Raw genomic sequence first — 14,881 nt, 5'->3', positions numbered from 1 at the left:
ACTTACTAATGTGACAGGGTCCTGAATTACCCCTATGAACTGTGCTTTTGAAAAGGGAGAGAGAGAGTTATTTAACATCGATATCTTGTTTTGAAGAGAGAGAGAGACAAAAACTAACTGTTGAACTGTCACTTTAAGGCACTGGAAGTAACTTTTGGATTTCTGCTGAGTTGGAGAGAGAGATGGCACCGAGTAGCTCGTAAGTTGCTATGGTAACCGAGGGAGGTTATTTGATGGACAATCGATGTTATGATTTTTTGGCAGCGTGTTGATACTTCCCAAGAACATGGCCTGCTTGTACATTTCTTACACAGACAAAAGAAGGAGGAGTTATTTGAGTGACAGTTGATGCTCAGCACGGGGAGATAAAATAGGAGATCAGATGATAGGCCTCAGACACGTTTTGGACACTGAATGAACTTTGTTGTGCCCGCAGAAAAAGCGGGTTTTCGGAGGATCGATCAGGCAGATTGATCAGTGGTTCTTGCAGTGAAAAGAAAAGGCCGTGACCGGTGGGGAGTTGTCCATGTGTCCACCCTTGCCTGGATGATAGCTCCACCACAGAAAACCGGTCCCCTTTGTTGTGGTCACAGTCGGTGACTTTTAAAGGATTTTGGAGGACAACGAGAAGATTGACGGCGTCAGCTCACCTGAAGACTCAAATCTCTCCCTCTCTCTCCATCACTACTCAATTCAATACCACGAACTGAACTGAACTTTACTCATCATCGTAAGACTGTATCTTTTTACCCCTAGACTTAAAGAAGCTTGATTTTCATATATTTCCACACTTACTGATTAACTTACATATATATATATATATAATCATTGCTAACCTGTTTGATTTATCTACATTTATATTACTGTATTGCGTAGTTACTAATAAATATTATTAGTTAATAGCAATACTGGACTCCAAAGTGTTTTCCATCTCCGCTGGTTCTTTATTCCCGTCACGGGGTACGTGGCACTAACCCTAACTGTACATCTTTGGAATGTGGGAGGAAACCAGAGAGCCCAGAGAAAACCTACACGGTCAAGGGAAGAAGGTACAAACTCCTTACGGACATTGGTGGGGATCGAAGTCCAGCCACCCATCACTGTAAGCAACATGCAAATTGCTACAGTACCCTGCTACCCACATCTATGCCACTCATGATTTTAAAAACCTCAACAAGGTTATCCCTCAGCCTTCAACTTTCCACGGAAAAAGGACCGAGCTTGTCCAATGTTTCTGTATGACTCTAACACTCCCAGTCCTGGTTACACACTTTCCAGTCGAATGACATCCTGTAAGAGGATGACCAAAATTGTCCATTGTACTCAAAATGTGGCCTTACCAATATCTTGCACAGTTGAGATTTATATCAATTCAATATTTTCATGGTCTTTATTTTTAATTACACAGTTCCACAGTCAGCATCTATTGTGGTGGAATCAGAGCTCATAGTTCAATAATCTGGGTTAAGTGCCTACGTCTTTACCCTTGTACCCAGCAGCTTAACCACAATGATACTATACCCAGCGAGCAGGTGTGTGGTTGATGCATTCACACAGATTCCTTCACCATTATTTCTTATGCAAGCATTTAGGCAAGAGTACATACAGTCATTTGGGTGGGAATCCATAGGCATCTTGGTGCATGGGTGCACTTTCAGCATGGAGTGGATACCAGTCTGAGCATGAGTAATACACAGAACATAGACATAGAGCATAACAGCACAATAAAGGCCCTTTTAAACTACTCCAAAATCAATCTAGTGCTTCCTTTCCTCCTAGCCCTCCATTTTCTATCTTCCATGTGCCTACTTAAGAGTCACTTAAATGTCCCTGATGTGTTTGCCTCTACTGCCACCCCTGTCAGCACATTCCACTCCCTCCCACATCCCCTCATCACCCTGAAGTTATGCTCCCTCTTATTAACTATTTTCACCCTGGGAAATAGATACTGGTTGTCAATTCTATCCATGCTTCATATTATCTTAAACACCTCCGTCCAGTCATATCTCATCCTCCTTCGCTCCAAAGAGAAAACACTAGGTTGTTCAGTTTTTCCTCATGAGACATGCTCTCAAATCTGGATGGTATCCTGGTCAATCTTCTCTGCATGGTCATGATGAAGGGTCTTGGGCTGAAGCATTGGCTATTTATTCCTCTTCATAGATGCTGCCTCATTTGCTGAGTTCCTCCAGCATTTTATGTCTGTTTCTCTGGATTTCCAGCATCTCTTGTGTTTATAATTTTTTGCACTCACTCTAAGCCTTCATATAGTGAGGTGATCAGAACTGAACACAATATTCCAACTGTGGTCTAACCAGAGTTTTATATAGAGGCTCGCAGCTCTTGAACTTATTCCCCTGACTAATAAAGGTAACGCGTCATAAGCCTTCTTAACCACCCTATTGCCTTATGTGGGAGAACACGGAATATTGGGAAAAGCGGATCAGCTGTTGGAGGTCTCTGTACTTGGTGAACCTCTCTCTCCCTCCCTCCCTCGCTGGTGGGAGAGAGTTTGTTTCCAATTCTCAAGTCAGAGAACTCAGTAAAAAGGCAAAGCAGCAGACTTTAACACCATAAGTCAGCGAGTTGCTTTGTTGTTTTGTTTAGCCTCCCCTCTCGCTGAGTGACAACTCTCTGCCTCTTTATTAGGGAGAAAGAGAGAGCCTGTGGTATGTCAAAGTGTTGGGTGTATGATTAGTTTTTGTACTACTGCAGATCATGGTCTTTCTTGGGAGTTTGCTATTGCTTGCTTGGTGGGTGGAGGGTGCTGATACTTTTTGCGGAAGTGGGGGTGGGGAGGGTGGATGCTTTGTTGTTGCTTGTATTTGGGGGGAGTAGTAGAGGGGGCTCTGGGTTCTAAATTTTTGATTGTCACTCATTCATTGGGATACTCTCCTGTTTTCATAGATGTTTGTGAAGAACAAGAATTTCAGGTTGCATATTCAGTGCACTTTCTGATATTAAATGGAACTATTGACTATTGATATGGGCCCTGGGATCCCACTTTTCCTCCATACAGCTAGGAATCCTGGCATTAGCCCTGTACTCTGCCTTCAAGTTTGACATTCCAAAGTGAATCACTTTACACTCTTCCAGATTGAACTCCATCTGCCACTTCTCAGCCACAGCACTACAACCTACCAGTGTCCCATTGTAACCTACAGCAACCTTCTACACCATCCACAACACCGCTGACCTTTGTGTCATCTGCAGACTTGTACCTTTCCGTTTCCTTATCTAAGTCATTTATAAAAATCACAAAGAGCAGGGGTCCCAAAACAGATCCTTGCAGAACACCACTAGTCATGGACCTCCAAGCAGTATATCTCCCCACGCCTTCTGTGGGCAAGCCAATCGCAAATCCACACAGCCAAGTTTCCCTGAATCCCATGTCTCGGCCAATTCTCAGCCCAGCTCAGCATCCTACCAATATCCCATTGTAACCTACCGCAACCTTCTACACCATCCACAACATCACAAACCTTCCTGTCATCTAAAGCATTCTCTCTTTAATATTGAGGGGAATTGCAGAATTTAATCATGATAACCCAACTCACCATAAAGAGGATGGAACTTTATAAATTGTATGATTCAGTCCCAGGCTGAAGTAATAGCCAGCAGCCCCCCTACGTTGAATAACTTTTAATCCCCTTCTGAGAAAGTCCATTCTGTACAGAAATCTTTGATTAAGAACTTAGAAAAACTTATTACAATCATAGATATTAAGTACTTCTGAATTAAATATTTTTACAGCTTCTGAAACTTACTTGGAATTAATGCATTGGTTCCAGAGGTCTCGGAAATACACATTCGGTCCCAACATTCTACCTTGGCACCTGATGTTTTTGCCTCACGTTGTGGACAATTACTGTACCGCGGCAACTGGAATGTTTCTCTCCTCTGGAAGATCTATACCCTCAGGCTATGGTGCAATGAGCAGCCTCTGTCGCGTGTATTCCAGAACACTGATACATAACAATGGAATACAGCAGACATTCTGAAATATACCAAGGTTCAATCATTGAGAAAAGACATCGCCTCCCCTTCCTTCACAGAAATGTGTGCAGTCCGGCGGCAGATTCGTCTGGGGATCCAAGATGGAGCGGGTGAGACGGACTGTCATGCACAAGTCCCTGGACAATGGGGGCAAAAACGTCCCCAATGTCGCCTTCACCCTGATGGCCAGCTTCGTGTGTGGCTGCAGCAGGCTGTGCGTGGATCCCAGATACGTGGGCACAAAGTACCACTATGTGCCCAGGTTCTACCTGTCGCCCTGGTTACGAAGGATGGGTCTGGCCCCTTTCCCGCGCAACACCCCTATCAGCTGGTCGTTGCCTCCATACCTGTCCTTCGTAGAAAAATTCTCCCAACGCATTTGACCACAAGGCCATTAGACAGTGGTCGGCACGTACTGTCCTGCAGGCACTGCAGGAGAAAGACGAGATGGACACAGTGGGGTGGTTCCCTGAGCAGACCGTCCAGTTCATCTGGCAAAATGCCTCATCGCCAGACTTCGCCAACAGGCACCAGGACCTCGCCTGGCTGGCGGTGAGAGGGGCCCTCCCAGTCAGATCCCTCCTGTACGCCCGGAACGGCTCCTCCACACCCCGCTGCCCACGGGAGGACTGTAATGGGGTGGAGGCGTGGCTCACCTCTTTGCACACTGTGGGTTCGCGAAAAAGGTGTGGAGGAGAATGGAGGGGACAGTGCTAAGATTCATGCCCAGCAGCTGCGTTACCGAGGACTCCGTGATCTACGGGCTGTTCTCGGGGACGCACACGGAGACAAACATCCGGTGCTGCCGGCAGATCATCAACTCGGTGAAAGACGCGCTTTGGTCTGCCCGGAACTTGGTGGTGTGCCAGCACATGGAGATGTCCATGACTGAATGCTGCCGACTGGCTCACTCTCGTCTGCAGGAGTCCGTGCTGAGGGATGCACTCAAGCTTGGTGCGGCCACCGCGAAGGCCCGCTGGGGAAGGACCACAGTTTAAGGTTCATCACCCGTGGGAGTGTGAGGGGTCGGGTGGGGAGGAGAATAACCCTCATCAGCGTTGTGGGCAGATGAATCAACATGTGCCCCAGGAGTGGGTGGAATTGTTAATTTGAAAAAGGAATTAGAGCCAACACCTGCCTTTATTGTTGATAATTTTATTGTAAATAAGTCTTAACTCTTGACCGAGGGTTGAGAGTAAATGAACGATTTATTGTAAACATCTTTCATTTGTATATGAACAGAGAGTCAACACATAATTTTACTGTAAATAACTTTATTTATTGAATAGGGAGGGTCAACGAATTTTTTTTATATGTGTATAACTTTATTTTGTAATACTTCTGAATAAAGTAATTTTGGAGAGAAAAAAAAACTACATGTGTTGGCACTAACTCGTCTGCTCCCAATTTTAGCCCATCATCAGATCGACAGGGTCTCAATATCTCACGTAGCATTAGATCAAAGCTACCAAACAAGTGACCTTTTTTTTCGCAATGACGGTTTTATTTGTATTCTTGATTTACCCCCTTGCTTATCTCCGCCTTGCAGTGTTGCGTTGAGTGACTAGACTGAACAGAAGCAGGAAGGGAGTTCCTCCAATATATTTCAATGTGTCAGGTACTTGGCTGAGTGTACATCAGTAATGTTCATCAATTTCAGTCCAAGTACGCTTCAGAGACGGAGAAGGGAGCCTGAAGCTTCGGGGCACCTCGGACACCAATTTGTGGAATAGACTGCCACCTAATGGACTAAATAATAATAGCTAAAAGAAGTGAAATATTATAAGCAACATACATCAAAGTTGCTGGTGAACGCAGCAGGCCAGGCAGCATCTATAGGAAGAGGCGCAGTCGACGTTTCAGGCCGAGACCCTTCGTCAGGACTAACTGAAGGAAGAGTGAGTAAGGGATTTGAAAGCTGGAGGGGGAGGGGGAGATGCAAAATGATAGGAGAAGACAGGAGGGGGAGGGATAGAGCCGAGAGCTGGACAGGTGATAGGCAAAAGGGGATACGAGAGGATCATGGGACAGGAGGTCCGGGAAGAAAGACAAGGGGGGGGTGACCCAGAGGATGGGCAAGAGGTATATTCAGAGGGACAGAGGGAGAAAAAGGAGAGTGAGAGAAAGAATGTGTGCATAAAAATGAGTAACAGATGGGGTACGAGGGGGAGGTGGGGCCTTAGCGGAAGTTAGAGAAGTCAATGTTCATGCCATCAGGTTGGAGGCTACCCAGACGGAATATAAGGTGTTGTTCCTCCAACCTGAGTGTGGCTTCATCTTTACAGTAGAGGAGGCCGTGGATAGACATGTCAGAATGGGAATGGGATGTGGAATTAAAATGTGTGGCCACTGGGAGATCCTGCTTTCTCTGGCGGACAGAGCGTAGATGTTCAGCAAAGCGGTCTCCCAGTCTGCGTCGGGTCTCACCAATATATAAAAGGCCACATCGGGAGCACCGGACGCAGTATATCACCCCAGTCGACTCACAGGTGAAGTGATGCCTCACCTGGAAGGACTGTTTGGGGCCCTGAATGGTGGTAAGGGAGGAAGTGTAAGGGCATGTGTAGCACTTGTTCCGCTTACACGGATAAGTGCCAGCAGGGAGATCAGTGGGGAGGGATGGGGGGGACGAATGGACAAGGGAGTTGTGTAGGGAGCGATCCCTGCGGAATGCAGAGAGAGGCGGGGAGGGAAAGATATGCTTAGTGGTGGGATCCCGTTGGAGGTGGCGGAAGTTACGGAGAATAATATGTTGGACCCGGAGGCTGGTGGGGTGGTAGGTGAGGACCAGGGGAACCCTATTCCTAGTGGGGTGGTGGGAGGATGGAGTGAGAGCAGATGTACGTGAAATGGGGGAGATGCGTTTAAGAGCAGAGTTGATAGTGGAGGAAGGGAAGCCCCTTTCTTTAAAAAATGAAGACATCTCCCTCGTCCTAGAATGAAAAACCTCATCCTGAGAGCAGATGCGGCGGAGACGGAGGAATTGCGAGAAGGGGATGGCGTTTTTGCAAGAGACAGGGTGAGAAGAGGAATAGTCCAGATAGTTGTGAGAGTCAGTAGGCTTATAGTAGACATCAGTGGATAAGCTGTCTCCAGAGACAGAGACAGAAAGATCTAGAAAGGGGAGGGAGGTGTCAGAAATGGACCAGGTAAACTTGAGGGCAGGGTGAAAGTTGGAGGCAAAGTTAATAAAGTCAACGAGTTCTGCATGCGTGCAGGAAGCAGCGCCAATGCAGTCGTCGATGTAGCGAAGGAAAAGTGGGGGACATTGCAACATAGAATAATAAAAACTAGAAATTAGAATAAGTGTATATAATTTAAAAATAAATTAAATACAGTGAGTAGTGCAAAAGGAGAGGAAAAAATAGCAAGGTAGTGTTCAGGGGTAAATTGTCTTCAAAAGTCTGATGGCAGAGGGGAAGAGCTGTTCCTGAAACGTTCAGTGTGTGTCTTAAGACCATAAAAAAAAAAGACCATAGGATATAGGAGTAGAAGTCTGCTCCACCATTCAATCCGGGGCTGATCCAATTCTTCCAGTCATCCCCACTCCCTTGCCTTCACCCCATACCCTTTGATGCCCTATCTACCTCTGCCTTAAATACACCCAATGACTTGGCATCCACAGCCACTCGTGGCAACAAATTCCACAAATTTAACACCCTCTGACTAAAGTAATTTCTCCGCATCTCTGTTCTAGTCTGAAATTGTGCCCTCTTGCCCTAAAATCCCCTACTATGGGATATAATCTTGCCATATCTAATCTGTTCAGGCCTTTTAACATTAGGAATGTTTCTATGAGATCCCCCTCCTCATTCTCCAGAACTCAAGAAAATACAGCCCAAGAGCTGCCAGACATTCCTCATATGGTAACCCTTTCATTCCTGGAATCATTCTTGCGAATCTTCTCTGAACCCTCTCCAATGTCAGTATATCCTTTCTAAAATATGGAGCCCAAAACTGCACGCAATACTCCAGGTGTGATCTCACAAGTGCCCTATAGACCCTCAACATCACATCCCTGCTCTTATATTCTATACCCCTAAGAAGTAAATACCAACATTGCATTTGCCTTCTTCACAACCGACTCAACCTGGAGGTTAACCTTCAGGGTATCCTGCACAAGGACTCCCAAGACCCCTCGCATCTCTGCATTTTGAATTCTCTCTCCATCTAAATAATAGTCTGCCCATTTATTTCTTCCACCAAAGTGCATGACCATACACTTTCCAACATTGTATTTCATTTGCCATTCCCCTGAACTATCTAAGTCTCTCTGCAGGCTCTCTGTTTCCTCAACACTACCAACTCCTCCACCTATCTTTGTATCATTGGCAAATTTAGCCACAAATCCATTAATACCATAGTCCAAATCAGACATACATCGTAAAAAGCAGCACCGACGGTCCCAACACTGACCCCTGTGGAACTCCACTGGAAACCGGCAGCCAGCCAGAATAGGATCCCTTTATTTCCACTCTCTGTTTTCTACCAACCTGTAATTCCATGGGCTTTTATCTTGCTAAGCAGCCTCATATGCAGCACCTTGTCAAAGGCCTTCTGAAAATCCAAGTACACCACATCTACTGCATGTCCTTTGTCTACCCTGCTTGTAATTTCCTCAAAGAATTGCAGTAGGTTTGTCAGGCAGGAATTTCCTTTCAGGAAACCATGCTGGCTTTGGCCTATCTTGTCATGTGCTTTGAGGTACACCATAACCTCATCCCTAACAATCAATTCCAACAACTTCCCAACCACTGATGTCAGGCTAACAGGTCTATAGTTTCCTATAGTTGCTGCCTCCCACCCTTCTTAAATAGCGGAGTAACATTTGCAATTTTCCAGTCATCTGACAATGCCAGAATCTATTGATTCTTGAAAGATCATTTTTAATGCTTCTGCAGTCTCTCCAACTACTTTCTTCAGAACTCAAGTGTGCATTCCACCAGGTCCAGGAGATTTATCTACCCTTAGACCATTAAGCTTCCTGAACACCTTCTCAGTCATAATTTTCACTGCACAAGCTTCACTTCCCTGACACTCTTGAATGTCCGGTATACTGCAGACGTCTTCCACTGTGAAGACTGATGCAAAATACACATTCAGCTCCTCTGCCATTTCTGCATCTCTCATTACAATGTCATTTTGTATTGGTCCTATATCTACACTCTTTTACCCTTTATATACTTAAAAAAGTTTTTCATATCTTCTTTGAAATTAGTTGCCAGCTTCCTTTCATAGTTCATCTTTTTCTTTCTAATGACCTTCTTAGTTTCCTTCCTTCTTCAGGCTCTGTATCTCCTCCCTGGTGAGAAGAGGGCATGTCCTGGGTGATAGGGGTCCCTAATGACAGATATCGCCTTTTGGAGGCATTGCTTTTTGAAGGTGGCCTGGAAGCTGTGGAGACTAGTACCCATGATGGAGCTAGCAGAGTTTACACCTTTCTGCAGCTTTTTATGATCCTGTGCTGTGTGACCCATGGTACATCTGTAGAAATTTGTGAGTGTCTTTGGTGACATTAATTCTCCTCAAACACCTAATGAAATGTAGCCACTGTCATGGCGTCTTTGTAATCCCATCAATGTGTCAGGCCCAGGGTAGATCCTCAGAGGTGTTGACACCAAGGAACTTAAAGCTGCTCTCTCTTTCAATTTCTGACCCTCGAAGAGGACTGGTGTGTGTTCCCTCAACCTCTTTGTGGTGGCCTGGAATTTTGATCAGATGTTGCTCAATACGTGATTGCTATTTGATTAAAGGTTGACTTACGGCGGTAACAACTAACCTCCAGAAATGTGATCAGGCCCATGCCACTGTGATCTGAGTTTGTCTGATAGCTTTTGGCACCCGACCAGCGACTTGAAACCACATTATGTGAGGGTTGCAATTCCTGGAACAGTGAGGATTTAAAAATACCAGTCCAGAATGGGACTTGATATAGTAAATCTCATTACTTAACTTCCTTCCCCTGGAACTCTTCCTTTTCCTCAGTACAAATAATTCCACTTGTACCAAATCCACCTGATCCCAGAAATTAGACCAAATCCTTGGCCCATTCCTCAACATCACTCCCCCATTTTATTAACCATCCCAAGCACCCCACTTCCCAAACTTTACATTCATTACAAACATCTCCAGCCTGAATATCAGTTGGCATGTAGACTACCACAATATATATATCCTTTACTTCACCATTACAATCATTAGATGATCAAAGCTTACTTGGAAGAGTGCACAAGAGCCTATCGGCAGCAGCACCAGACCTACAATGTGGTTGTGAAGAGAATATTTTCTCTTGTGGGAGAATCAAAAGCAAGAGGTCACTTTATGGGCAGCACAGTCTTGTAGCAGTTAGCATTATGCTTTACAGCACCAGCAATCAGAAGATTGGAGTTCAATTCCTACCCCTAATTATAAGAAGCTTGTATCTTCTCCCCGTGAACACATGGGTTTGCTCGGGGGGTTCTGGTTCCCTCCCAGTCCCAAAGACGTATGGGTTAGGGTTACTAAATTGTGGTCTTGCTCTGTAGGCACTGGAAGCATGGCAACACTGTGAACTGCCCCCAGTACATCTTCTGTCTGTGTTGATCATTGACGCAAATGGTACATTTCACTGTATTTTTTAACGGTTCAATGTAGATAAAGCTAATTGTTAAAATCTCTTTGAATTTCAAAGTAAGGCATCACCTACATAAAGAAGAGACCAGGTGAAATGGACAATTGCATCGTGGGTCATTTGAACTCTTACCCCTCATAGGGCAGTGGCAGCAGAACATTGGTACGGCAATATGTCCTTAATATGGAAGAGGAAATGTTCCTGCAGGTAGATTGGAGTGTAATCTACCATGATGAATGCTGATCACATCATGTGGTAAAGAGACTTGAAGGTATCTTGGATCTTTGAGTAGGTTATAAGTTTTGCACAACAGCATGGGCTGAGGGGCCCGTACTCTGCTTTAGTGTTCTATGAGCTATATTCTATGAATGAATGGTCTCTCTCTGCTCCTAATAATTATGTTCATAAGTTTTCTATGAAAAACCATGTTGTATGTTCACTTATAAAATGGTAGGGTCACACTGCAAAAGTTAATGTACATTAAAATTTAAGCAGTTAGAACAGTGATTATAATTTACACTACTGGCCCTTTCCTGCAGGTTTCAGCTGTGCTCTAAATTTAATCTTACTCTCCCTTATAAGGTTTATGTTGTTAAAGCTTCCAACTATTTCTCATTTGGCACAATTTCTGAACTCTGCTTCAGTTAAAGCCTGTGGTGTGATGGTAATCCTCTCCAGTCTATTCAACAACTGTTTGAACTGGTGTCAAGGGATAAATACACAAGGCTCTGCAGATGCTGGGAATGCAGAGCAACACACACAAAATGCTGGAGGAACTCGCCGACAGTATCGATGGAGGGAAATGAACAGTTGATGTTTGGGGCTGAGACTCGTCATCAGGACTGGCTAGGAAAGGGGAAGAGGCCTGAATAAGAAGGTGGGGGAGGGGAGGGAGAACAAGCTGGCAGGTTCCAGCTGAGACCAGGTGGGGTATGGAGTTCAAGCTGGCTAAGGCACCCCAAAGCTCAAGCCGGCATTGTGTGACTCCGACTTGGAGATGCTTATAAAGTGGAGAGCAAAATGGACAAAGACAATTGTCACCAGAAGGATAGACTTGTATTTCTACTGCACCTATCAGACCCCAAGGTATCCCAGTACACTTTATAGTCAATGCAATAATATTAATGTTTTATCACTCCTTGTAAAATAAGAAACCTTGCAACTATCTACACACAGCAAATAGATTGCATATATAGGAAAAGGATCTTGGTGATTGTAGGGATGACTTACAATAGATTGAAAATCTTGAGCATAGAGACGTTAAGAAAGAGGTTGTGTTGGAGTTTTAGAAAGCATTAAGTTGGATAAGCCTCCGGGATCGGACGAAATGAATCCCAGGCTACTGAGGGAGGCAAAGGGGAGATTGCTGAGCCTCTGGCAATGACCTTTGCATCATCAATGGGGATGGGAGAGGTTCTGGAAGTTTGGAGAGTTGCAGAAAGGGAGTAGAGATAGCCCAGGAAATTATAGACCAGTGAGTCTTACTTCAGTAGTTGGTAAGATGATGAAAAGATACCGAGAGGCAGGATTTATGAACACTTGGAGAGGCATAATATGATTAGGAATAGTCAGCATGGCTTTTTCAAATGATTCAAGATGCAATTGTTCATTTCACCTGGTCTCTTCTTTATGTAGCTGATGCCTTACGAGCCTGATCGAATTTTTTGAGGATGTGACTAAACATATTGATGAAGGTAGAGCAGTAGATGTAGAGTATATGGATTTCAACAAGGCATTTGACAAGGTACCCCATGCAAGGCTTATTGAGAAGGTAAAGAGGCATGGGATCCTAGGGGACCTTGCTTTGTGGATCCAGAACTGGCTTGCACACAGAAGGCAAAGAGTAGTTGTAGACGGGTCATATTCTGCAGGGAGGTCAGTAACCAGTGGTGTGTCTCAGGGATCTGTTCTGGGACCCCTTCTCCTTGTGATTTTTATAAATGACCTGGATGAGGAAGTGGAGGGATGGGTTAGTAAATTTGCTGATGACACAAAGGTTGGGTTTGTTGTGGATAGTGTGGAGGACTGTCAGAGGTTACAACGGGACATCGATAGGATGCAAAACTGGGCTGAGAAGTAGCAGATGGAGTTCAACGCAGATAAGAGTTAGGTGGTTCGTTTTGGTAGGTCAAATATGATGGCAGAATATGGTATTAATGATAAGACTGTTGACAGTGTGGAGGATCAGAGGGATCTTGGGGTCCAAGTCCATAGGACACTCAAAGCTGCTGTGCAGGTTGACTCTGTGGTTAAGAAGGCATACGGTGCATTGGCCTTCATCAACTGTGGGATTGAGTTTAAGAGCCGAGAGGTAATGTTGCAGCTATATAGGACCCTGGTCAGACCCCACTGGGAGTACTGTGCTCAATTCTGGTCACCTCACTGCAAGAAGAATGTGGAAACTATAGAAAGGGTGCAGGGGAGTTTTACAAGGATGTTGTCTGGATTGGGGAGCATGCCTTATGAGAACGAGTTGAGTGAACTCAGCCTTTTCTCCTAGGAGCGGTGGAGGATGAGAGGTGACCTGATAGAGGTGTACAAGATAATGAGAGGCATTGATTGTGTGGATAGTCAGAGGCTTTTCCCCAGGGCTGAAATGGTTAACATGAGAGGGCACAGTTTTACGGTGCTTGGAAGTAGGTACAGAGGAGATGTTAGGGGTAAGTTTTTTTACACAGAGAGTGGTGAGTGCGTGGAATGGGCTACCGGCAATGGTGGTGGAGGCGGATACGATAGGGTCTTTTAAGAGACTCCTGGATAGGTACATGGAGCTTAGAAAAATAGAGGGCTATGGGTAACAGTAAGTAATTTCTAAAGCAAGAACATGTTCGGCACAGCATTGTAGGCCAAAGGGCCTGTATTGTGCTGTAGGTTTTCTATGTTTCTATGCTTCTGTATTCTCATTTCTCACTAAAAATTCTGCAGATGTTGGAAATCCAGAGCAACACATACAAAATACTGGTGGAATTCAGCAGGTCAGGCAGCACCTATGGAGAGGAATAAAAAACCCAATGTTTCAGGCTGGGGCCTTTCATCAGAATCATCATCTTTCATGGTCAATTGTAACATTTAGGAGAAATTTGGATAAGTACGTGGATGGAAGAGGTATGAAGGCCTGTGTTCCATTTGCAGGCCAATGACACAAGGCAGATTAATAGTTCAGCATGGACTAGATGGGCTGAAGGGCCTGTGCCTGTGCTGTAGTGTTCTGTGGCTTCAGGTCTCCAAAATGAGAACAAAGAACTCAATTGAGAAAGAGTCAGGATGAAAAAGTAAAAAAAGAAATTACGCTCAGTGGCCTCTTTATGAACTACTGCAACATCATAAAGTTCATGGTCTTCTGCTGCTGTAGCCCATCCACTTCAAGGTTCGATGTGTTGTGTGTTCAGAGATGCTCTGAATTGCTCTGTGTTGCTCTGGGCATTCCATTTTAAAGTCTCTAATAACAATTAAAGTTGTTTAGCTAAGATACTATACATGTAATAATAAACTTACAGCCCCAGACTGTTGAGTGGCATCTTACTGATATTTATCCTATTGAAACGTCGATTGGACTGAAATACACAGGACTGAATTTTCTGTGCTGCATCTGGATTTTGCTTATCTTGCAAATTTATTGTAAATCATTCATGTAAAATCAGCGGGCAAAATTGTGCTGTTGGACAATTGACATTAACGATATAAATCTTTGTTAACTAAAGTGCTTGCCTCACCATATTTCAGCATGAAATTACAATCCAGTTACTATATATTTCACTCTTTTGCTCAAAGAATGATAAAATTCTTAAACCCAAGAGATTCTGTAGATGCTCGAAATCTGGAGTAACACACACAGAGTGCGGAGGAACTCAACAGGTCAAGCAGCATTTACTGAGGGGAATAAAAATTCAATTAAAAGGAAGGGCAAACTTGCCAGAATAAGAATCAGAATCAGGTTTAATATCTCCAATATATGTTGAGAAATGTGTTAACTTTGCAGCAGCAGTACAATGCAATGCATGATAGTTAAATAAGTAGTTCAAAAACAGAAATAAAAAGTAGTGAGGTAGTGTTCATGGGTTCAGTGACCATTTAGAATTCTTATTTCAGAGGGGAAGAAACTGTTCCTGAAATGATGAGTGTGTGCCTTCAGGCTCCTGTATTTCCTTCCTGATGGTAACAATGAGAAGAGGGCACGTCCTGGCTGGTGGGGGTCGTTAATGATGCCACCTTCCTGAGACATTGTTCCTTGACAATGTCTTGGATTGTACCTATATTGGAGCTAACTAATTTTAC

At 44.3% G+C, this 14,881-nt stretch overlaps 1 protein-coding gene across 6 annotated transcripts in view; it reads right to left on the bottom strand.

The window, feature by feature from the left end:
• LOC134359579 (uncharacterized) overlaps positions 1–14,881 on the bottom strand; it is a 234,929-nt gene that overhangs the window by 159,990 nt on the left and 60,058 nt on the right. For 2 of the 6 annotated variants that reach the window (XR_010021146.1, XM_063073079.1), the window contains exon 1: positions 4,653–5,079. The exons of 1 other annotated variant lie outside the window; for it this stretch is intronic. Coding sequence is in view for 3 of the 5 variants with exons in the window: in XM_063073079.1 (XP_062929149.1) it covers positions 4,653–4,720 (68 nt within the window). In the remaining 2 variants the exon portion in view is untranslated. Of the gene's footprint in view, positions 1–3,767; positions 5,080–14,881 lie in introns of those variants that run through there. 3 more of the 6 variants (XM_063073077.1, XM_063073080.1, XM_063073076.1) reach the window with 2 other exon arrangements.

This window comes from Mobula hypostoma, chromosome 20, assembly GCF_963921235.1.
Source record: "Mobula hypostoma chromosome 20, sMobHyp1.1, whole genome shotgun sequence".
Lineage (NCBI taxonomy): Eukaryota > Metazoa > Chordata > Chondrichthyes > Myliobatiformes > Myliobatidae > Mobula > Mobula hypostoma.
Note: the sequence above shows the minus strand (reverse complement) of the source record. Positions and strands in the feature narration are given on the sequence as shown.